This window comes from Vidua chalybeata, chromosome 4 (genome assembly GCF_026979565.1).
Source record: "Vidua chalybeata isolate OUT-0048 chromosome 4, bVidCha1 merged haplotype, whole genome shotgun sequence".
Classification (NCBI taxonomy): domain Eukaryota; kingdom Metazoa; phylum Chordata; class Aves; order Passeriformes; family Viduidae; genus Vidua; species Vidua chalybeata.
Genome location: NC_071533.1, coordinates 8,340,857 through 8,364,321, shown reverse-complemented (window position 1 = coordinate 8,364,321; position 23,465 = coordinate 8,340,857). Strand labels below are relative to the sequence as shown.

Genomic DNA, 23,465 nt, shown 5'->3' with positions numbered 1-23,465 from the left:
CTAATAGTAATGTGTAGAAACACTCAATTTGGGAATAAGTGTTACACAGTATGTGATCATCCTCCACCTCTAGATGTGATGTCAGAATTGCTTGGTCAAGGTAGAATTTTTGTTGAAATATCATTCTGTTTGGCCAGATGCCTCCAGTGCCATTTGTCTGTGCTCAGAATTCATCAGCTTCCTTCCCAGTAATTTTCCCTGCAGTTTGCATTTCCCTGAAGTAGCTCAAGGGTTGTGAGCATCTCAGATACTTGCTGCTTAGGTGCTCCCATATCACACAGATTGTGAAGTATCTTGGCCTACCAAATACAGAGTGTTGATGGGTTGGAAAGAACCATCCAAGCTCACTCTGTTCCTCAATACTTCAAAAGGGGATTAAAACATGTTTTGGCCTCATACACTCTGGCCTTTTTGCAGAAGTTTCTTCACCTTTACTCATTCAATCTGCAGAATATTTCATAGTACAAAAAGTCTTTCCTGAACACAGATGTGCCCCTTGTGGTCTGAACTTTCCCATCAGCCTGTTGCTGATGGCTGGTATTTGGATTGTTGGTTTGCTGGAATCTTGGAAATGAACGGAGAAGATAAACCTGGGGGCCCATCTTGAGCTAATCATTTGATGCCTACCACCGAGGGTGGTATTGGACAAAAGGGCCTCTTTGCTAGGAGTAGTGTAAGAAGGGTGAATTCACTGGAGTTGTTTCTTCCTTGGGTTGTCTCACAGGCTGAATGTGTGATGTGACGCAGAGGTTTTACACATGCTGTGTTCAGGAAGGGCTACTGCTAAGAAAAGACTAATATTTGGACAGGCAGGACTTGGCAGAGCTGCCTGAGCTATTGGGAACATGCCAGCAGGACGCCTGTATTTTTGTTTGTCAGTTTTCCTTTTAAATGTTTCCATTACAGTCACAACGTTCTGAAGTGGTGACAATTTTTAAAAATGCTTTGCAGTTTGCACTCCCACTGTTTTCTCTGATGCGCTGAATTTCTCTGTTTATGTACTCGAAGGATTTCACATGTGTTTTATTAGTGCCCTCAGTCTTGAGGCTTTCACGATTCAGTTTCCAAATGGTTGTTCAAATATGATTTATATGAAGAGGGGATATGAAAACTCTGAGGAGTGAATTGTGTCTTGTCCTCACTGATGTTCTGAATATAGAAAAACACTGAGAAGTTCCACTCAGTGTCTGTTGCCTGCCTCCTCCCCTTCCTACTTAAAGTTCCTTGAGTTTCACTTGTTTTGCCTCTGAGCCACACACAGTTAGTTACAGGATTTTTTCTTCTCTGGACAAGCTGTTCTCCAAATTGTGAAGTTGTAAACAAGGCCATGTCAAAGAGTAAGGTGACAAAGGATGTAAATGCTTGGAAGAAACACCAGGCTAAGCAATAACAGCGGGTAAAAACGGAGTTGTGACTCCTGAATTCTAGTCCAATACATAGCAAAATGTAAATTTTCTGCAGCAGTTGGCTTGTTTTGCATAGATGAATGGTATTCCTTTCATTTTTATACATAGGTGAAAATGAACTTGAAGTCATGCAATAAAATAAATTAACAGGAGACAAGATAAATTAAGAGAAATGATCATGAAGTGAGTTACCGTCAGTGCAGAGGTTGTTCATGCAATTCACTGGATTATAGTAATTATTTCAAAGAGAATTCCAACTTAACGGTGACAGTAGTTGAAGGCTAGTTACCAGAGCAGGGTGACACTTTAAAAAACCTCAGATTCTGATGATATGCAATGGAAATGACTTAATACTGTGTCAATATAAAAACTGTTTTAAAGCTGCTCCTCTTAAGAGAAGTTTTCACCATTGTTTCATAAAAATCTGTTTTGGTTTAGCCTACAGATGTGTTTATGTAACAGATCCCTTATATTAGCTTGTAAAAACCTTTTGTTGTAGTCTTGCATTGTGCACTTCCAGTCCCGGAATTGTATTCTTGAATGAGCTCATGATTTTGCTAGGTACCTCTTCCACCAAGGGCACTGGTGCATTTATGTAGGGTAGGTCTGTTGTTCAAAATTAAGAGATACGGTTATTTAATTCAACTCTTAGGTTTTTTTATACCTCATCTCCATCTCCTCACAAAGTAAATTATCATGGACTGCTTGTGCATTGCCAAGTGCAGTTTGTAAGTGCACATGCAAAAGCATGAGGATCTTGCACAAAGAGTTTTTTAACATTATTTTATGGCTCGAGACACTATTTGTTTAGACCCTTGGGGACCTTGAATAAACAATAAGGTTTCACTGGAAGGGTGCTAGACAGATGATCTATTTGCATTTTCTTTTATGTTCTTGCAAATGTCTGTAAAACTGTCAGTTTGAAGGAGCCAGTTTATCAGTGAAAGGATAAGGAAGAGATAAGTCAGTTTCATTCCACATGTTTGAAGTAGCTACTGCACTTACCCACATGTGTGTTGTGGATGAAAATATGCTACTGAAGTATTTTCATTTTTTCACTATAAGTGGAAAAAAAGTGTAATAAAAAGCTACCTCTGAGTTAAATAAAGGAAAAAATGTACTTTCACAAAACAAAATCTGCATGCAAAAATCACTATGCCTAATCCCATTGAAAGAACCCTGAAATTCTCAGCTGGATAAATCTGAGATTCACCCATTTTGGTGAAAAATATCTGAGTTTGGAATGTGGTTTTAGGTATTGATAAGCATGAAGAAATTCAGACCATAAATATTCTTATGCAATCTTCAGAAAGAATATCAGTTTATATAGATGCTTCCCTTATGCTTTATTAAATTCAAATTATCAGTGCTTTTTCTGTTATGTCTATTTTTAAAAGTTGATATTTACTTAAAATTTCATAATCTTTCACATTTATACCTAATCTGTTTTGTGCAGGTTTTTTATATTTCTTGAAGAAAAAATAATCATGTCCTATGCTGTCAGTGATTTCCTTTATGTCCCACTCAAAGTATTTTTACCAGTTTTGTTGACAAAATGGAAAATGAAAAAAGCCCCAACTCATCTCAACAAAATAAAACAAACAACAAGAAAGCCAAGTTACCCTAGACTATGTTTATTTACTAGCCTCGTGATAGCTTTTAAGCCCTCTCATTGTCCTTGCAGATGTTTCTCTTGATTTTATTTTTTCCCTAATGTTTTCCTTCAGTTATTTTGCTGATGGCCCAAATACTCCACAGAATTATTTTTGTCTCATTTAATTTAAAAACTCATTCTGTTATGCTTTTTCACTGTTAAGTCTTATTTTATCCTGACAATCTTTGCTTTAATAGGGTTGGATTTTACTTGTATATACCATTGACTATATAACCATACCCAATGAGTAGTGGATTACTGGTGACAGATTTTAGATGTGATAAAAAGCATGTCAGCATTTCTGTATCGTGACATGCTGCTTCTACAACCTGTGTGCTGAGGACTTTCTTATTTTGAAGGTTTTGTGTGCCATTTCAGTTTGGTACTGTGTTGGACTACCCAGATCAGTGTGCTGATTTCCCTTTAATGGGTAGTGTGTGCCTGTAAGTCACCTTTTCGATATGTGGACTTTGGAGTATTTTCAAGTTAGAGGGACTTGTTAAATGAGAACAGGGACGTTGGGCTTTAGGGAGAAAGCTGGGTGTTCTAGTCAAATTATTTAAATATAAAAATTCTCATGACAAATGACATAGTAGTTTTAAAGTCTTAATTAAAAGGGAAAGAAAATACTGCAGCTATTATGTATCTGAATAACCATTGAATCATGTGGCTTTGTTGCCTTATGTGGGCTTTGTTTTTCTGTTCAGGAGGCTGTGTTCTAATTTTCGACACATCATTTTACAGCTTCTGTATTGGGAATACCCAAAATACTTTTTGGTGGTTTGACTATGGAAAACTAGCTGTTAAAAAAATGGAATTATATCCATGAAAATATTGAGAACATCTACAAAATCTTACCATCACCTTGAAACTTTCAGGAATATATATTTGATTAGTCTTTATTAGAGAAATTATTTAGGACACAGTGCCCAGAAGATTCACATTTCATTTTGATTTCAGCTAACACTTTGTTCACCACTTTTTTATTCTTTATTCTGTATGGCCCACTCACTTTCCTTCTGATTTTATCATACCTATACAGCAGTCAGCATAAGAGCTTCAGGTTGAATTTATGAAAAACACAAATGAATCACATTCACAAAGATATCTCCTATCTCTGAAGAAAGAAAAAGAAATGAGAGCAAAACTTTTCATGGTTATGGTATTCAAGTTTATTTTATTAGTTCCTGTGCTGCCTTTGAAACAAGATTGGAGAAAACCACCTGCTCTGGATAGAAAAACAAAAAAACCCTCACCCACCAGAAACCCTTGATACTTTTTGGAGGAAACTGTGTTGCCAGAGTTTTGGAGCAGAAGTTTGAAATTTGGTGGGAGAAATAAATTCACTGTCTCAAGGATCTATCTTTCCCATCTCTTTCTAAATATGTTTCATTTCAGTCAAGTTGAAAATCTTTGAAAAGTTTCAGTTGACACATTTTGGTTAATAGTTTCAAGATCTCAGCAACTAATTTCCAGGTTGCATTTAACTGAATTAACAAACTCCATTGTAGGTGGAACCATCAGGAATTTTTCTGTAGTTACAGTTCTAAAAAGGATAACATCTTTGCTAAGATAGGCGTGAGAACTAAAATGATTAAACTCTCTTTTTTCAGGCTTTTTTCCTTTTTTTTTTCCTCCACTCCTTTCCAGCAGCATAAAAATCTGTAACTGGCAAGGTGAGAGGAAAGAGAATAGGACAGGGTCTCAGGGTGGAAAGAGATAGGATTGCAGATGGACTAGGAGCAGTCATGCTCCTGGGAAACGCACAGAAACCTGTCTGCTAAGATTCATTCCTCTCTATACCTTGGAATGCAGTGTAAGATTTGTGAGTCACCATTCCTATCCTGGCAGAAAATATCTGTGAAGTCTCTGGCTGTCTTGCTTGCCCCCTGTTCATCATTGCTAATACCAATCCATACTGCAGTATGGGGAGGTTGTATTTCTCTTTATATACTGAACAGCAGAATTTAATATTTACAGATTCCTCCTGTGCTGATGAGAGCCATGTAGTGTCAATTTGACATAACACAACTGCTTTTTTTCTGTAAGTGTAAGATACATAAATGACCCAGTCTTCCCTATCAACCTTTGAATAATTGATGTGGCAAAGTTAATAACTCATAAATGAGGTTATAGCACTGCCATCATGCTAATGACACCAGGAGTGCAATGGAAAATTTTATCATAGCTGCCTCTGTCAGAGTCTCAGTTTTGCAAATATTTAAGCCTGACTGTTGAAAATACCCACTCATTGTTTTCTGCATGATTTTGACGCAAATATATATTTTAATTTTAGACAAAAATATTAAGGGCTTTCTGTGCAAGTTACTTGAAATTAGGTGAACACTTCCATTAACCAAAAGAGATGGCTTTAAAACATCACCATTTGGCTGTATATTATTATATATTAGTATTATTATATATATTAGCTTATTATAGGCATATTAAAGGTATAAGACATTGTTGTTTGTATTCATTTCTGGGGTTGTGTTACTAAATTTGTTCAGAGAGGATCCTGGCTTATAAGACCAGAAAGAATCACTGCAGCCTAGTCTGACTTCCTTCACAAAACAAACTACAATGCTTCCTTGAATTACTTTCTGTACATGCTAAAGCAACATTTGAAAAACTTGCCATGGCAAACCTGGTAAATACGAATGCAAGTAAATAGGACTTCTGTGGAAAAGATATTTGAGGTACAAAGAGGTGAACGGAGTTCACCTAGTCCTCACACAACACTTGAAAACCATGGTTTCTCAGAGCTCAAACTCAAAACTTTAGTTTCTGGTCTGCTTTTCTAATCCCTGGAATGTTTTCTTATATAATTTGTTTATTATTACTTTCTCTTGTAGGAAGGGGATCATCTAATTCAAAATTGCCATCTGTTCCTGCAGTTTCTTCAGTGCCTGAGGATTCTGCCTCCAATATGAGGTAACCTCTCCAATTGATCTGAGCAGCTGTGCTGTGGCTCATGTTATTGATATTACAGTTGATATTCTGATACCATGTAATGTAAGAATGTCCTTTTGCCGATTTTCAATAACTAATGAAGGTTTGGTAAAGTACTGAGTGTTGGATTAATTCCTTGTTAAATATGTATATCACTTAAACATTGTCAAGATCTATATTCCTTTTTACAAAATTCCAGTAACTTCCTTCTTTTATTGCTAATCACACGTATCTCTCTACTAGTATTACAGACAGACTTGAGCATGCTTTGGAAAAAGCTGCCCCACTTCTGAGAGAGATTTTTGTGGATTTTGCTCCCTTTCTTGCTCGGACTCTTTTGGGCAGCCATGGGCAGGAGTTGTTGATAGAAGGTACAAGTAAGTTTCCATTTAAAAAAGGGGGGGTTTTGTGTTCTTTGTTACCTTGGAGACCGAACATTTCTTTATTTAGGAACTTTCTTCTTGCCATCCCAAACAGTGCTGTCCACTGGATTTCACTGCCTCTTGTTCCTTCTGTCTTTAGCCTTCTGAAGTCATTGTCATTGCCTCCTCATCTTTGCCATCTCTGCTACCTCTTTGTGTTCATCTTCCTTTGTTTTCCAACTCTCATGGCCATTTGTCCCATAGAAGCCGGTGTACAAAATGTGCTTTGTGAGCTTTAAGAGAAATTTTGGTGTCATGGTTAACACTTTGTTGCACAGTAAAGTGTATAGTGTAGCAAGTTGGGTACAAGACCTGACACTTTTACTGGGATGTTGGAACACACATGCTCTTGGGAACTATGTCAGTGGAGTGTGTTCTGCTGCCTCTCTCGCACGTGAGTCTGCTCCTGGCTTTTTGGTTTCTAATTGGAAGGGAGTCATACAGGTAAGAGGAATCCTTGTCAGTATGAAGGAGAATGATCTGGCACATCTGAGAAGATGGGGATTCCTGTGCACAGCTGTGATCATGGCTCTTCCTGGTGGAAAATTGGCATGAAATGGTCACGATTGAAATGATGAAGTTTCCATTCTACTGATGGGTTTCTCTCTGCTTAAGAATGAGGCTCAGTTCTGCAGTGCAGACATTAATGTTCTCAATTGAAAAAATTGTGCATATTGGAAGACCGAATTTAGCAGTGCAACACCAGTTTTTCAATTTTCGCAAAATTTGACTATATCATATGAATTGCTTTGTCCACTGATTTTTAGAGTGAAATTTTCAGGTTTTGCCCTGTTGAAGAAGTGACAAGAAGAGCTTGTTGCAGCTCCCAGTGATAAGTGCACTCATGATAGAATCCTCTGGTTGCTTAACTTGAGCTGTGTTTGCACTAACAGATCTTATTTTTTCCTAGGGAATTAAAGTTCTTTTTAAAACATTATGAAACTACTTGTTTCTTGGATTAGGACAGTCATCCTGTTTGTAGGGCTGAATATGAGCATTGTCAGAAACACAGAATATCAAACTAAATGTTTCACTGAGTATTGCTGATATCAAAATTGAGACTTCGTTAAATTTCACAAATTAAAGTTATTTAGTTTAGGAATTTAGCTTGCTTACCATTTGAGATAAGAGGAAATCTAAGAAGTGTATGAATTACTTTCTGTGAGACTCAAAAAGATGGGTTTCTAGTTTTGCTTATGCATTTGGGCATCATTTTGGCTGATAAACATTTTAATGGAAGCTTCCTTGTGAACAAATTTATTTCATTCATTTAATAAGAAAAAACAGAAAAGAAGTTCTTCTCAAAGCTTTATTTTTGAAGATAAAAGAAAATCTGGTTCAGAGTATTTTGACTGTAGTATAGTTATATAGATGGATAAGTGAGTATTTCATAAATTGGATGAGCAAAGAAAAAGCAGGATAATCACTGGGAGTGTATGAATGGTCTAGACAAAAATAAGCACAAATTTTGGTTCTAAATCCCAGTTACAGACAAACCCTAAAGAAAATGTGACTACAAATAATAATACTCAAATTAGTTTGTAAACAACTGAAAATATATAATAGGTTACTGCTTGCACTTCTGCTTAGGTTTAGTGTGGGGTTAAGGGTCAAAGTACTAATAAGAGTGTTTGGGATGTCTGCTGCCATGAAACAAAATGGAAACTTGATTGATAGCTGGGGGCTGAAAGGAGAGCACGTCATGGAGAAAGCAGAGGTCATAAAGCCATTTCCCTTCTCTGCATATATAATGACCCAATCCTTCGAGAAATAGCAAAACGTAGATACAGTGGATTAATATAACATATGTTAACCACACTTCTGATCATTTTGACATACAAACATTTATGAAACTGAGTAATGGGGGTAAGAATTACTATTAGCTGCTTCTTTTAGACAGAAGGCATGGAATTTATGATTTCCCTCTCACATACGTACTTTTATTTTGTGCTGATAAAGTACAAAATTGAACTGGAAGTGGCATGAAAATTTTGGTTTTCTTTTGTTTGTCAAAACGCTTCTAATCTACTGCACTTCAGAATAGTTTGTGTTAATAGCTGGTGCCACGAGAGCATGCATTTATGTCTCTTTTTTTTTTTCCCTTTTGTAGGTCTTGTGTGCATGAAATCTAGCAGTTCAGTTGTGGAGCTGGTGATGCTCCTTTGCTCTCAGGTGAGGTTTAAGTAATTCTGAAATTGATCTGTCTGAACACAATGGAGATTGCAGATAAAATTTTACTTTTAATTGAGGTTCATGTGTAATAGGTAAAAAGATAATGTACAAGGCCTTTTAATTAAAAAAAATAGCAATGGTGTCTATCCAAGTGGGTTTTTGTTACCTTGCTATTGAACATTTACATAATCTTGAAGATGGTGTGCCTACGTAATTCTATGCTGTCATTTTTGTAAGATGAGATAGAATCAATGAAATATTAAAGTTAAGGAAACAGATTGATTTCTGCATCTTGACATGCTGAAGCCTCTGGGATAAATAGAATTTTTCCTTTTGTGTAGAGGTTATGAAATGAGTGATAAACACTTTTGAAACCCTGTCATTCCTAATTGATTTGACAAGTACTAAAGATTTGAGATAAATTTAAGAAAGCAACCCTGGTTGTCATCAGTTTGGGACATTCTACATTCCTAAAGGCAAAGTGATTTTAGATATGTAAGAACTTGAGAACTCCCTGTTCCTGTGTTCCGAAAAGAAGCAGAGCCTAAGGACCTTTCTTAAAATTATGTATGCTTTATTAATTGGATTTTTTGGGGGGTTTCTTGCTTGCTTTTTTTTTTTTTTTTTTTTTTTTGTAATTAAATGGGAGACTGTTTTTATTGAGCCTTTCTTGGTGCCTTAAAATTATACCTTTCTGGTAGTAAATTCCCCTACTTAAAACTTTAAAATAGCCTTTTTTAATGGGAATGGTATTGGTCTAGAGGTCAAGGGTTCTGACCCATTTCAGAACCTTTGACCTTCATTTACAACCCCTATGGTTTGCTTGCCTGACGAATAAGGATAATGCAAAATTAATGTTTCTTCACATCGATTTATTCATTTTAGTGCCTATATTGCCAAATTTATTTAGAGTGTGCTGATAGACATTTCATGAATACAAATGAAAGAATCATAGAAGGTGTGAAAAATCGATAGTCTACATTGTCAATAAAGTGCAATAAGAACAATTACTTCTGGAGATTACACCTAATAGATTTTACAATGAACTAGTGAAGAGTAGTTATGTTTTCCAGTGAGGTTATTATTAATGAATGTAACCAGAACTTTGCTCATCTAGTTTTCCATCTTCCTCAGGAAATACAGTATCATTTTACCCTGAAAGGAATTTAATATTCCTTATGGAACTTTTGGAATTTAGAGATTATTTTACATATGTCAGTACTGGACGTGAACATTGTTCACAACTTCTAGAATATGAACTTGCAGCTGATTTAAATTATAAAAGAATCTTTGCTACTGAGAAATCCATAAAACAAATTTTACCATTCATTCAGGAATGTGTTAAAGTAAAAACTAATCCAAGTATTAAATACGTGTCTTACAACTTGGTATTACCATTTAGAAAAATTAGTTTTTGGTGTCCATGCTGCTTGTATCAATAATTAGTGCTTGACCTTTCCCCTTTTTTTTGGGTAAGGTAATCTAATCTTTCTTAAAATCATGTTGTGCTCTGTACTGTATGTCACTTGTTTGGTTTTGGGAAGCGGAAAGGATAAGGAATAAATGACGTGCTCTAATGCATCTATTTGTCATATGTGTCACAATGCCACTTAATGCTAATCTAATCAAATTGAAGCTACCGTGATAGCTTAGCAGTGCAAGTTGCACAGGCTGAGGTGGTTCTTAGTGGAGTAGTAGAAATAAACCAATAAAGTCACAAAGACCTCAAAGTCTTTTTAAAGTTACATAGCAGCTGTAATTTTTGGCAGAATATGAAAAATGATGTGAGAAATGAATCTAAAATTAGCTCCAGATGTATACAGATTGTTCTGGGGTGATAATTACATTTTTCACTTTGAATTTTCCTAATTCAAAGAGGTCAGCATGGCAATCACAGAAGTGATTTATTTTGTTAAGAAGTGAACTGTCTTTTGCTACATGAAAGCTTGAGAGATATGAAATTGAATTTCAAGCCGACATTTTACAGATACTGGGAGGAGATGGGGTTGAGCTTGATTGATTTTTTCTTTTTTTCCCCCCCTTCTTTTTATTTTCTTTTTTTCCCCCACAAGATAGGGTGGGAAATGAAGTGATATCCTTTTGCTAAAATTTTAATTAATTTTTAAGAGGAGATGGAGAGGATGCAGTGCCAAAGATCAAAAGATCAGGTCAAAAACCAGTTTTTAATCACATAAATAATGTGGCATAGTTATGAAGTAAGTATCTGCAAATTTGATTTAAAACTTCACAAATTTGTCAGCCATCGTTTTATGAAATTGAAAGATTGCTCTGATTAATCTTTGGTGTTTTTTATGATAACCTCTTCTCAAAATTCATTTTAAACATTGTAGATTTGATGTAAGTACTTGGATTGTTTTTCTGAAGCACCTGACATTTTTCTGATGTTCATTTAGATCTGTGGCTGAATTATATTTTTCTTCCTCAGATATGGAAAATGGAATAATAACACCCTACAATTTTTTCATAAAATTGTAAAAATAAAGCTCTTTAATGGGTGAAGTAATTCTTAAAAAAATTCAAGTGGTACAATCCTCTGAAACTATTTGTGACACCTGGTTAATATATTTTCTCGTCTAAAACTCATATATTTAGGCATATGGAAAAAGACTCCTTTTTAATGTTTTTGTGTTTGCATGTTGATATATTGCTTTCTTTTTAACATAAGGTAAAAAGAGAAACAGGTGGTTTGAGACACAGACAAAAGGCTTTTTCTAAGACAAAAACAATTGTGTTTTTTGATAGACACGCTACATTTTGAAATGTGTCTCTGTGTGTGTCCTTACATTTCTATAAATCTATCAAAACATAAAGAATCCTTCATTTAATATTACTGCAAAGTGTTCCTGCTTATTTGACATTAATATCATTTTTGAAGGAATCGACGTTGCATTCAAGGCCACTTTATAAAAGCGTTGTGTTGCTCATCCTAATTCAGTCTGACACACATTCCAATAACACTACCTCCCTTCTTGGGTTTAAAACTAAATTTATGGCTGAGCATTGTGAAGTGCATCATTTAAAAATGGTTTCAACCCAAAACATCTAATAAATAAATAATGTGTATGGCTACTCAGTAGCAGACTTTCCAGACTAGAAATCATTCCATCGGATACTCAACAGTCCACTATCGGAGAGGGCTGTCAGATAAATCTTATAGTAGCTGCATTCATGTCCTGTAAATCACATGTTATTGTCTGAGCCTTCTGCCAGGTCATCTATTCTTTTCCCATTTATCAGAAATGCATACAGTACAGTGAACCTGGAAGCACCATCTCGTCTGGTCTGGCATCCTGTTGGGATAATTAAACCAGCTGAAAGAGAGAAGTTCTCTTTCTGTTCTCTCGTCTTAAATGAGTGACATTAGGATGTTGGAGGTGCTCACACGCAGTTGTGAGACAAGACTTCTTCACGGGGAAACTGATGTCATCCCTGAAGAAAGCATTTTCATCTAGAAGGGCTGTCTCTCTGTGTCTAAATCTCAAAGTGGCATGGATGAATTGCATGTCCATGGAGTGCATGTCCATAAAGCATAAGTGATACTGTGCTTTCTTTCATTTGTCAGATATTTTCTTGAAATACATGACTATGTGGAAATACGTGACTGTAGACTGTGGTCTTCTCTCTCATGAAGGGATTAAAAATATTTATCTTTTGCCCATGTGCATGAAACATTATTGTAGCTCCAAGGTGAAATGGTATGAAATAGGTGAGATCGGTTCTGTAATTTTCGTTGATTATTATTATAAACTGCCTTTGGATTTACAGAATTTCTGGCACTTGAAAGATACTGCTTTCTGTAGTCAGTCAACTGAATCGTCAGTGGAGTTTGTCTTACAGTACTAATTAGTTAGCTCTTCTCAGCTTCATCTTCTACTTAAGAACATTTTTCTACTGAATCTAAATGTTCTAGACTGCAAAATAAACTTACACTAACTGATTCAAACACAGTTCAGCTCTTGGATAATTTTCTAAAATTGATGGAATGCTACCCAGCCTATTTAAGAGGTTACAGCTGAAAATGAATAAATACTGCAACAACTCATATGACCCCTCCACTGCTGACACACGCACCCCGTGTGCTTGTTCGGGGTGTTCTGATTCTTGGTTCCTCCTTCCTCTATCCAGTGTTTTTACAAAAGGACTAAAAGCACATTCTTGGTAGCTGATGGTATATGTAAAACCAAGACCAGTATTTCAATACATTTAATTGCTAAATATTTTATCTTCTGAAAATACTAATATGATATATTGCTATTAGATGTATAGTGGCCCTTGATAAAGTATTAATTCCTTGGGGAGATGGAAGAGGGAAGCATAAACCCTAATACTACAAATATTTTTCATGTGCAGAGATAGCGTTTCCTCATATTGCCCAGTGAAATATAATCATGATTCAACATATCTCGTGCAGCTCTGACAGTTTTTGGAGGTTTACGTGTGCATTTCAAAAATACAGCAGAGGCTGATTAGTAGTATTAAGACAGAAAAAAATTATGCCTTGAAAGTTGGTCTTCCTGCCCTTGTAGGCAAAGGTCTTCAGCGTAGAGGTCTTCAGCTTGCTTTCATTTTTTTTTTCTTTTTTCTTGTCTAACTTAGTTGTTGCTGGTTAAGAGGTGACATTTTTGCCACAGGTATTTCTTCAGCATGATACTTCATATTCTACCAAATCCCTTTGCTGGTAGATTCTGGTGCTCATAAAGAAGTCAGTGTGCATCCCTTGCATAGGCAGCGTGTTAGGCTTCTCATCTCTCTTACTGTGATAAGGAATCTTAATTGAGCAATACCAATATGTTCCATGTACCCATACAAACTGTAGGATTCCATTATTTTCCCTAAGGAAGAGCAATAGGAGTTGGATTTTTTCAGCAGAATTTTTCCACAGCCTCCTTCCTCTTCCACCCCATTGCTTAAGTGTTTGTGGAATGCAGGGGGATCTTTAGGCTTTTATGAGTAACCTCTGCTCAGAAAAAAAAAAAAAAAATGCATCAATGATCCAAGTTCCTTACCTCAGGAATGGATTTCTGCAGTGTGTTCTAAAATGTGGCAAGCCTTTGAATTGCTTGGAGATTTTAGTTGATGTAAAAGATGGCAGGTTTTCAGTGTTGGTTTAGAGAACACATTATGCTGATGCTATGTGATCTGCACTGGTTCCTAATTTACCTTTAAGTGCAATTTCATGTGATGGATAAGTGCAGTGATTGCTATGAAGTTTTAATTGAATTGACTATAGGTTATCTAAAGACCAATGTCACTGTGATACCGTGGCAGCCGAACTCAACAGATTCATCAAAACTCTTTAGCAATATCCTGGTTGAGATATGAAGAGAATAAATGCCGTTGGAATACTTTTTATGTGCCCCAAATATTAGATGATCACATTTTAATCACAATAATGTTCTTCCATCTAATCACTTGGCTATAACAGCTGAAAATAAGTTTAAAAATGATAATCCTTTAGATATGTGATCAAAAAAATATATATGTGTATTTTGGCATAAAGGGTAGATTTTGCAGGGATTTTGTAAGCTGTCAGGTGATTTTTTATCAACTATAATACATGCTCTAATTTCCTTTTAAAAGCCATTTAGAAGATATCAGGTGTGAAAGGTTTTCTTTTTATACAGTGTAAACTTCTTCCAATAGGATCTTAGTCTATATCAAAGACTAATGCAGCAGTATTGAGTTAAAAAACTTCAGTGATAGATTGCTTTTATTATAAACTTATTAGAAACATAACTTTATCAGGCAAATGAAAATGCTTTAGATCTTAACACACGAAAATTGAAAAAAGAATGTACCAATGTCTAAACTGAGAAGTTTAGGGGAAGATTTTGCATGAATCATGCCCGTAGATGTTTGCCTTGTGTCTTGTATTACTAACTTTCTGTGAAATGTTGTGCCAGAAACTTTATAATGCGCTTTTGTCTTAACATTTTTAAAAAATATTTTTATTGCTTGTGCTCTTTTGAAGTATTTGAATATTGGAAGAATATTTGCTAGCCTAGCTTTTTGTAGAGATGAGGTAGCTGTGGAAGGGAGAATATTCAAGATCATCTTACTCTACTATGGATTATTTAAATTCTTAAGTGGCTCAGATCTGCTTCATACCAAGTGGATCCAGGCACATTAATAAACTGTGTAAATACTAACATTTGAAAACATAAGATTGCCAATCATGTTAATAAGTGTTACACAAACAGCAGTAGGGATGTTTCTAGTGTAATTTAGAAACAAATACTACATGGTCTTTGTAACTGGAAAAGAAAATGGAAGATATTCATCCTACTTTTTTTTAGGATGCAACTGGATGGAAAATAATTGGGAAATGCCTGTTGAGCTTTATGTATAGTGTTACTTCTGATATTTTCAGTGAAAAGTTTTTACATTATAAACTGTTTTCTTCTCAAAAATTCTTTTTCCCCTGCAATGTATGTTTTAATCTACAGAGGATGGAGAGCCAGGAAGAGGGAAAGATAGATCTCACAGGGTGCCAGGGAGAGGGAAAGGTAGGTCTCACAGTAGCCAGGGGACATGCTATCCAAGTATTCTCCTGAAGCAGAAGAGATTTAAGTTCAATTAATGTTTCAGGTAACAATTATTATCACCAGGTAAAATAATCTGTCTGAAAAGTTTCAACATATCCTCACAAAGTAGCTAATAGTCCAGGAGTTTAAGGGCATTCAGCACTCATGTAGAAGAGTCCAGTTTTGAAACAAATTAATCTCCTCAATTTGTAAAAGCAACATTGTGATTCATCTGTTTGTCCTCAATTGCCATTTCCTTTTATTTGTTGTGAAGTAGGGTTTCTGCATTCTCCTGCTTTGCAAGACACTTGATATATACACAGTGAGCTGTTTGGCTAGTGCTCAATAGGATTAACTTTGGAAAATGTGAATGAAAGTCCTGGAAGGTGTGGGTGGACACTGGCTGTGGAATCCAGATTCCTTAAATGTGGTCCTTTGGTGCTTGGATTTTAGATTCCATCATGTCAATAAGTCTCCTTCTAACAAAACAGAAGGTTACATTATGAAATCTGTTCTCTAGAACACCTGGATTCTTCCTTACACTGATATATCTGGGGCTTTATGCATAGTGTAACTTCTTTCCTTCCTGAGTGGGAGTTTTTCTTCCGTCTCTGAAATCTGAGGATTTCAGTTTACATGCTGAAAATGTCTATTGACAACTTTCATGCTTGGTATTTGTCACTGAGCAGAGTACTTGGAATAATTACAAATAGATTACATGTGCTATGGATATTTTGCTGCTTGCTTCCTTGAGCTGTATTATACATTTGAAGTGTCTGAAACTGCAGATCAGATTGGTAGATAACTGTCTGAAGTGCAAATCTGATAAGATTGAAATAAATGGGAAAACCTTTCCTTTGAACTGGAGAATGTTGAAATTACATTTAAATTAGCTGCATATATTTTTTTTGTTCTTTGACTTAAGCAATATGTAGATTTTGTCTCTCCAGAACTAGATTATTGGAATATATTCTGTGTGAGACCCCAGGATAATGTAAAACCTGTCTGTTAGAACTTCATCCCTGCTCTGATTTCCTGTTGCTTTCTAAATTGTTTGAGAGTTTAATTGCCTGTTGAGTTCCATGGAATTGCTTGGAGAGCACCCTAGTATGTTTAAGTAGGAGTTTCTTTCAAGCTCCTATTCTTAATATTACACTTCATTACACTTAAGACCTGCTTGAAATCTGCCTTTTCTCTTAGGTGTAATTGCTGACTTCAGGAATATTGTACCTTTAGTATGGCTTATAGATAGATTATTTAAAATTTCTGTGTCCAATGGTGACTAAATTTAAAAAACGTTATTGTAATAGACTCATGCAAGAACCAATATGCCATGAACGAATGGATGCATACTGACAGTTTGCTTAGTAATAAAAATCAAAGAAGTTTTTAACTTTGCTTTTGCCTTAAGTGTGAAAATAAGATGAATGTATTCAGAATTATTTGCCAATACTGCACAAATAATAAGTGACCTATTCTTGACTTAGTGATGCAAGAAGCACTTGGTAGTTGTATCCTGGCAGGTGGTGGTCTCAGTGGTAAAAATGTGTTTGCTTGTATCCTTATATCTTTTCATAATACTTAGTCTAGAAGGATGTTTTAAGGGTTTTCTCATTCTCCAGTTTGGAGATGAAATGTACAATGTGAGATTTTAAGATGAACAAAAACTAGTGGTTTTTGTTTTATGCTACACATCTGCTTTCTGGGACAGAATTGAGAGCTTTGTGGTTTTGAAGTATGAAAAAAGTCAAGATGGGTTCTATTTATTAGACTAAGAAAGTGTATAGAGAGGTACAAGCAGACAGGTGTAGTAAAGCCGTGACATTTTTGTTTGGAGTGATGTGAAGCATTGTTTCTTGGAATTCCAGTTGGAGGATTCAACATATCTTGCAGGCTTTTGGTAGAGAAATGGATAAAAGATAGGGATACAAACCACAAAACCGTTCTTTGAAATACTTTGCCGCATTGGAGTGGAGAGAGATGAACTTTCCTAAGTTGTTCTTACTGAAACAGAATTCTTTGGCAGAAGTGAGGATTTTTCCTTCCTGATTTTCTTTTTTTAAAGTACAATCTTTAGTGGTTCTATAGACTTCTCTGCATTCATGAGCTCATATGAAGAAAAACTCTCATGAGTTTAAAATTAGTTGCATTTGCTGAGAAATTCAGGACATGGTGTTGGTGTGAGTTTAATGGAAAACACACCCTTTACAGCTAGAAATATTAGCCCTTAGAGTTTTGTTGCTGAGAGTTTGATTGATTAATGTATACGTTTTTATGTCTAGGGACGAGAGTGGATTGTCTAATGTAAATGTGAATCTTGGGAGCGGGATAGGGGAACAGAACAGCTTAATTTCCATTAATGTACGGTGCTGCAGATGTTCAAAACTGAGGGAACATAATTTAGCTACAGAAGCAAGACTTTTCTGAAGAAAAAAGGCATCCTGTTGCTTCACCAGCACACTAGGACTTAAAAAAACACCACCATTTAAGGTGAGTTTTGTGCAGCAAGAGCACACCCTGTGGCTTGGCAGTCTAGTCAGAAGGATGATACCATGCTGACTTTATAACTAGATCTTTGAACAATATTCTCAGGGGTGGTAAATGCAAAACAAAGTAATATCAACTGGCACTTAATTCTGTGAGCTCCCTGCTGGTGGGGCTCTGCACTGAAATGGAACTCTTCCTGACAGGAAGTCAGTCGCGAAGTGTGGAGACCTCTGAAAATAAAGTGTGCTTTAATTTGACACCCTGCTGTTTTACAGCCAGTCTGTTTAATTTGAGACTATGGAAAGAGGGTTAGTGCAGGGGAGGGGTAGGAGATTATGGAAAGTTCACTGAGCAGCAATGCTTCTTGCTGATATAAGACTAATTACAAATATGGGAACTTTTTTGTTTGTGTTAATAAACCAAATAATGTGTCTCTGTTTCCGAGCAGAACTGCTTGGGGAACTCAGGATTTGGGGAGCTGTGCTATTTACTGGAAGTTCTACCCCAGAAACTTTGTGTAGTGGTACTGTTCAGTTTATTGTCTGACTTGTGCTCTTATTTATATGCATCTCTGCTTTTTGCCTTTTTCTTCAACTGGGAAAACATGTGTCTCATCAAGGATTGTTGACAATGCACTATTTTTTCCATAAGTATTTTGTGATAACGTAAGTAAAAACTCATAATTCAGATTATTTAGCAATCATGCTATTGAGGTCTATTAGGTGTTGGAGCCTAGTTCAGAGTCAATTTTGATTCAGAAGAAACAGCTGTTTTTTCCAGTGTTCTTTGAATAGTTCTGCAGACATTTATTTCTGTTTCTACGTGAAAGCAATATGGATATATTTTTTCTTTTAGTAAATCTGCTTGGTGAGTGCAGGTGAGGATTTGCAGTGAAAGGAGCAGAAAATTATTATTTATCATGTTTATTGTAGTGACAGATGATAATAGCAACTTTTGTTACATCATGTTTTTTATATATTTTAGTGTAATTAAACACAATAGATGTAGGATGAGGAAGGGAACAGAGTTTGCAAGTGGAGTGTAATGTGAGAGATATTAGTTTTTCTGCCTTTTTTTTAAAATTGATTTAGCTTTATTTTCTCTAAATCTTTTAAGAAAAAATCTGCATTAGGGTAGGATTGCCTAAGGGAATATCACGGGATAGGTCCGGACATCCTGCGTTGTGAGGGAAGAGGTGGGATTGGTTCAGATACTTGAGTGTCATTCCCTCAAAGGTACAATGATAGCAAGAATCATGTTCATCATTCATGTGCATGCATTCATTATGAGAGTTTAAATAGAAACCAAGGTACATTTGAGGAAAAGAGTGAAACCAGAATAATGGAATCATAGAAGGTTTGGGTTGGAAGGATTCTTAAAGATAATTTAGTTCCAGCCCCCCTGGTGTATAAAGGGGCTTATGGTTCCAAAACATGCTGTATTTCTTTATTAGTTAAATTTATTTATTTGAAGCTAAGACCATTGAGCAGGAAGGCTGCTGCTATTTGATAGTGATGATGAATGTTGCTATCAGTGGGACCAGTCCAGCACTACTGGTGCTGCTGCGCAGCACTGAGTTTGCTGTGATTTTCTCGTTTTTGTAATTTGTAGTCTACCTTGAAAGGCATTTTCCTTCCTGTTCAGTGGTTTTACAAAATCTCAAATTACAATCACAGTTAAATAAAAAAGCACTGAAATCAAGGGTCAGTTGTGTTATGCTCCTGCTATTCCTCAATTTGTTTGCCTTAGTTCATGAAAATGATGCTGGCACTGCAACTTAATTATTTGGATCTTTTCCTTTGTTCATCTTACGTTATCACTTTTCTTCACGTCTGTTTTTCTGACTCATTCCCTTTGACTTAAGAGTTTTGTGCTTCCCCACAACTGCTTGGTACTTGTATTTCTCAATTAATTTTTAAGATTCCTGTTTGTATTCTTTCTGAAGCTAGTCTTTCATCTTGGCATTGAAAATAGCCGATGGTTAAAGAAGCTGGAGAGGAAACTGCGGTGGAGAAGGTTTGCTGCTAGATGAACTCAAACCTGACCCCTAATTTTGTTTCATGGGGCGTCATGGCAACAGCCTGCTAGTGGGAGAGAGAAAGGGAAAAGCTGCCTGGGGAAATTGCTTCCTCAATCAGAAACTGGGGACCTGAAAACAGCGATCACTCATTCAGTTTTTTCCCCAGTTTTTCATACTTCCTTGAAACTAGATACAAAAATGAAGTTTATGCATTTTGATCAGACAGATACACCGCTTTTATGCTGTGAAAATTATTACTGGTATAATTTTATTTATGCAGTGATATTTTTATAATTTTGCATGAATTTTGGATTAAGTTAAAGTTTTCTTTTATTGCTGTTTTAAGAATATTTGGTGTCACCATAAATTATGGTAAATGCAACCTATCTCAACATTTTTGGCCATGTGCAGTTTTTAAAGATTGTATATGCTGTAACATTTTATATAGTATATCTTTCATAACAATGTATTTTTTAGGATAGATTTGTCCTTTGAGTTGTTACTTTGTTGAGTTTGTCATATTTGTCACTTTGAGAGTAATCTCATAGCACAAAAGGCATTGTCTGACAAGCTGACAGTTTTTTTCTGTGGCATTTTTACTGAAGAATCTAGTGGTTAAATATGTAACTCCAGCTCTACATGTGTATAATTTATTCTCAGAATCTATAAAAGCTTACTGTGACTTGAACTCTAACTTTTAAGTATTGAAATTAAACTCTCATTATAGTTTTAGGCATTTACCACTAACAACATAATACTAGTTTATAGGAAGCTCTGTTTACATGGAATAACCCACATGGTTAAACAGCAGGGGAGTCTTCTGCTTTTAGTTAAAAACCTGCTGTTTCTGTATGGCTTATTTACTACTTCTTTAATTCTTAATGTAGTGTGCTGTGGAATTGAGCATGCAAAAGTCAGCAAAGAGTTCTGGTTTTTGCGTCTAAGGTTATTACTTGCTGTACAATAATAAAGGCACTATTTTATTGGGTTAGTTGTAATTAACTTCAGCACTAGGCATTGATATAAATCATTGCTAATCTGTTTTCTTTACATTTTCATTCTTTTAAACTGGTTTCACATAGCTTCTTTCTGTTGTCCTTTTACATGAGCACTAGGGTTGTAATTGCTTCTTTGAATTAGGCTGTCGGAAGCTTATGTGCGTGTTGGTCCACGAATTGATTAAGGAACGCTAATGAATTTCATATAGCACTTTTAAAAGATTTGTAATAAATACTCTGTAGCGGTGATCTGTTATAACATTAGAACTCAACACAGTGTTGTCATGCTGTGCAGCTGGGAAGATATTTCAATATCAGAAACTTTCATTCAGTTTCATAGTTAAAATTTTAATAATCTTCACAAAAAGAATTTTGTGGTTATGAATAAAAAAAAAAAGGTCATGTGCCAACTTTTTTCCAGAGTATATTTTATGAAAGGAGTTATCTTTATTATTGTTTTGGTGTTTGATAAAACAGAGGAAAAATACTGAAACAGTGTTAGTTTTCATTTTTCTGCTTAGTTTTAATGTTTGATAACATGTGGGTCCTATGCCATTCTGACTGATTTATTAATACACACGTACTACAGCATGTTTGGCTGTTCCTCAGCAGCACAGATTTGAAAGAAGGATTTTGTTTGTTCTTTTCAGACACCATTGCAACACTGAATGTGTTTGTTTCTTGAATTCCTTCTATTTTTCAGGGGTAGATAATCACACATGCACGATCTCAGCCCACCTTTATGTATGTTCATTAGTTTGATATGAGTGTGTTTGGGATATTTTCTGACATTAATGGGCGTGGTGTTATACCTTCACTTGAGGAGCTCTCTCATCTGGTCAATTTTTACACAACTTTCTCCTAGAAGACTCATTAAAATTTTCAATACAAAGACTTCAGTTGTGTATTGTCACCAGCAGATTTTTTTTGACAAAAAGCAATGTCTTTTTTAATGGAATGCCAGCAGTAAATACTTTTTATTATAACTGGGTGTGCTTGATAGTTTTAAAAGTCTTATAAAAATAATTAGCTCTTTTATATAGTTCTAATGGCAGCCTTGCAAGTTTCCCCTGGAGCAGTCTCTAATGAACAGGCCTTGATTTTTCCAGTTGGGCTTTCAGATTCCCGGAGGACTTGACTTCAGACCTTGAAGGGCAGCAGCTGCCATTTGTCTTGAGCCTGGAGTTGCCAAACAGACAGACCATGTACTAATAGGACACATTTGTACAGCCCGAGTACGTGGGACCCCGATAGAGCCCTAATGACGATCATCTGTTGAGAGCTTGTAGTTGGCCAGGGTTAGAGTAACTTTTATCACCCTTATTGAAATCAAACCCTCTGTATTGATTAGTGGGGTAGCTTGGCTTCTTACATAGATGCCACGTTAAAGCTTTCTTCGAGAAGCCTTTGTTTAAATTTCAGTAAATCCAAGCCTGTTTGATAAGGTTTTTTTCAGTGACAGGAGGTTCTGAATTTTTAAGATAGTAGTAAATATTTTTGCAAGTTCTCACTTTGTTTCAGGATTCAGCAACAGTAGTGGTGTTCTGTAGAGAAAGGGCCATGAAAATATTTATTGAAATTATTTTTTTTTCTCAGCCAGTTTCTGATTGTTCTTTCATTATTTGTTTATGGTTTTTAAATTTTATTTGAGCACACAGGTATGTCTGTATATATACTGGATAACTATCTCAAATGTGTTCTCATGTTATTTTTATATTAATTTGTGTCACATCTTTGCAAAATGTTCCTCTTTTGTAAGTACTTGGCATGTGCTAATTTTGATATTAAATTGCTGCATGGTTTCTATATATGATTTCCCATAAATCCATGTTGCTTTTAATTTTTTTCAATGGAGTTTCATAGATTAAAATAACTGAAGCATGCTTCAACCTTTAAAAGTAATTTATGTTTGCAGAGATTCTGCTTAACATGCAGTATAACTTTTTTTAATTATGAAGAACACAGCTGAGATATAATCTACTTTTCACTATATGTTCTTTATTGCTGAGTTCATTCAAGCCTGTAGTGGATGTGGTGCTGAGAGAGTGCTGACACCAAGTGCAAACACTGCTGAAAAGTTCTTGATAGTTTACTTTAGGCACTTAAAGATTAGTGCATCTCTCTATGAACAAGTTTTTCATGCAGATTTGACCTTTACTCTAGGATATAATATGTCTCTTAGTCATATGTTAACACATTTTCCCACCCTGCTCCTTAGTGCCCCATTCATAGTTGTCAGTACCAAAGTCATCCTTCTCCTTTGTTTCATAACCAAAATGAATTATCAAAATTCCACCAGCTTTATGGGAAGGATGGATTAGTGAAGAATTTTCTCTTTTTTGCCTGCTGATGGGTATGTGTTTCAGCGGCTAGATATAATCCTTAATTGTAGAATATGTTAAACTGTTTAGAAGGGGATTTTTTAAAATTTGTGTGAAAAATTAATTTTTAAGGAGTATGCATGTGTATATATATAAATGAGAGCAGCAGGACAGTATGTTACAGTTAGAAATAGGGCAGTTTTCACCTATTGGAAGTGTTTTAAATATTCTGTTCAAGATTGATGGTTAATTGCTTAGCCATCAGACCAGTTGATAGGTTGGTCTTGCAAATATTTATATATACCTTGAAGAATGTATGCTTTGAGGTATTAAGAGAATTGTAGAATGGTTTGAGTAGAAAATGACCTTAAAGCAAATCTAGGTCCAACACTCCTGCCATAATTGTTTAAAATATGATTATATGATTATATTACTTTACCAAGGGTGTACACCTGAGGAGGGATATGTCCATTTGCTGCCTACAGGCAAGC

At 35.6% G+C, this 23,465-nt stretch overlaps 1 protein-coding gene across 1 annotated transcript in view; it reads left to right on the top strand.

The window, feature by feature from the left end:
* Positions 1 to 23,465, top strand: part of LRBA (LPS responsive beige-like anchor protein) — a 365,752-nt gene that overhangs the window by 92,344 nt on the left and 249,943 nt on the right. Inside the window, exons 31-33 of the mRNA XM_053939908.1 lie at positions 5,913 to 5,991; positions 6,253 to 6,386; positions 8,542 to 8,603. Coding sequence (XP_053795883.1) covers positions 5,913 to 5,991; positions 6,253 to 6,386; positions 8,542 to 8,603 — 275 coding nt within the window. The remainder of the gene's footprint in view (positions 1 to 5,912; positions 5,992 to 6,252; positions 6,387 to 8,541; positions 8,604 to 23,465) is intronic.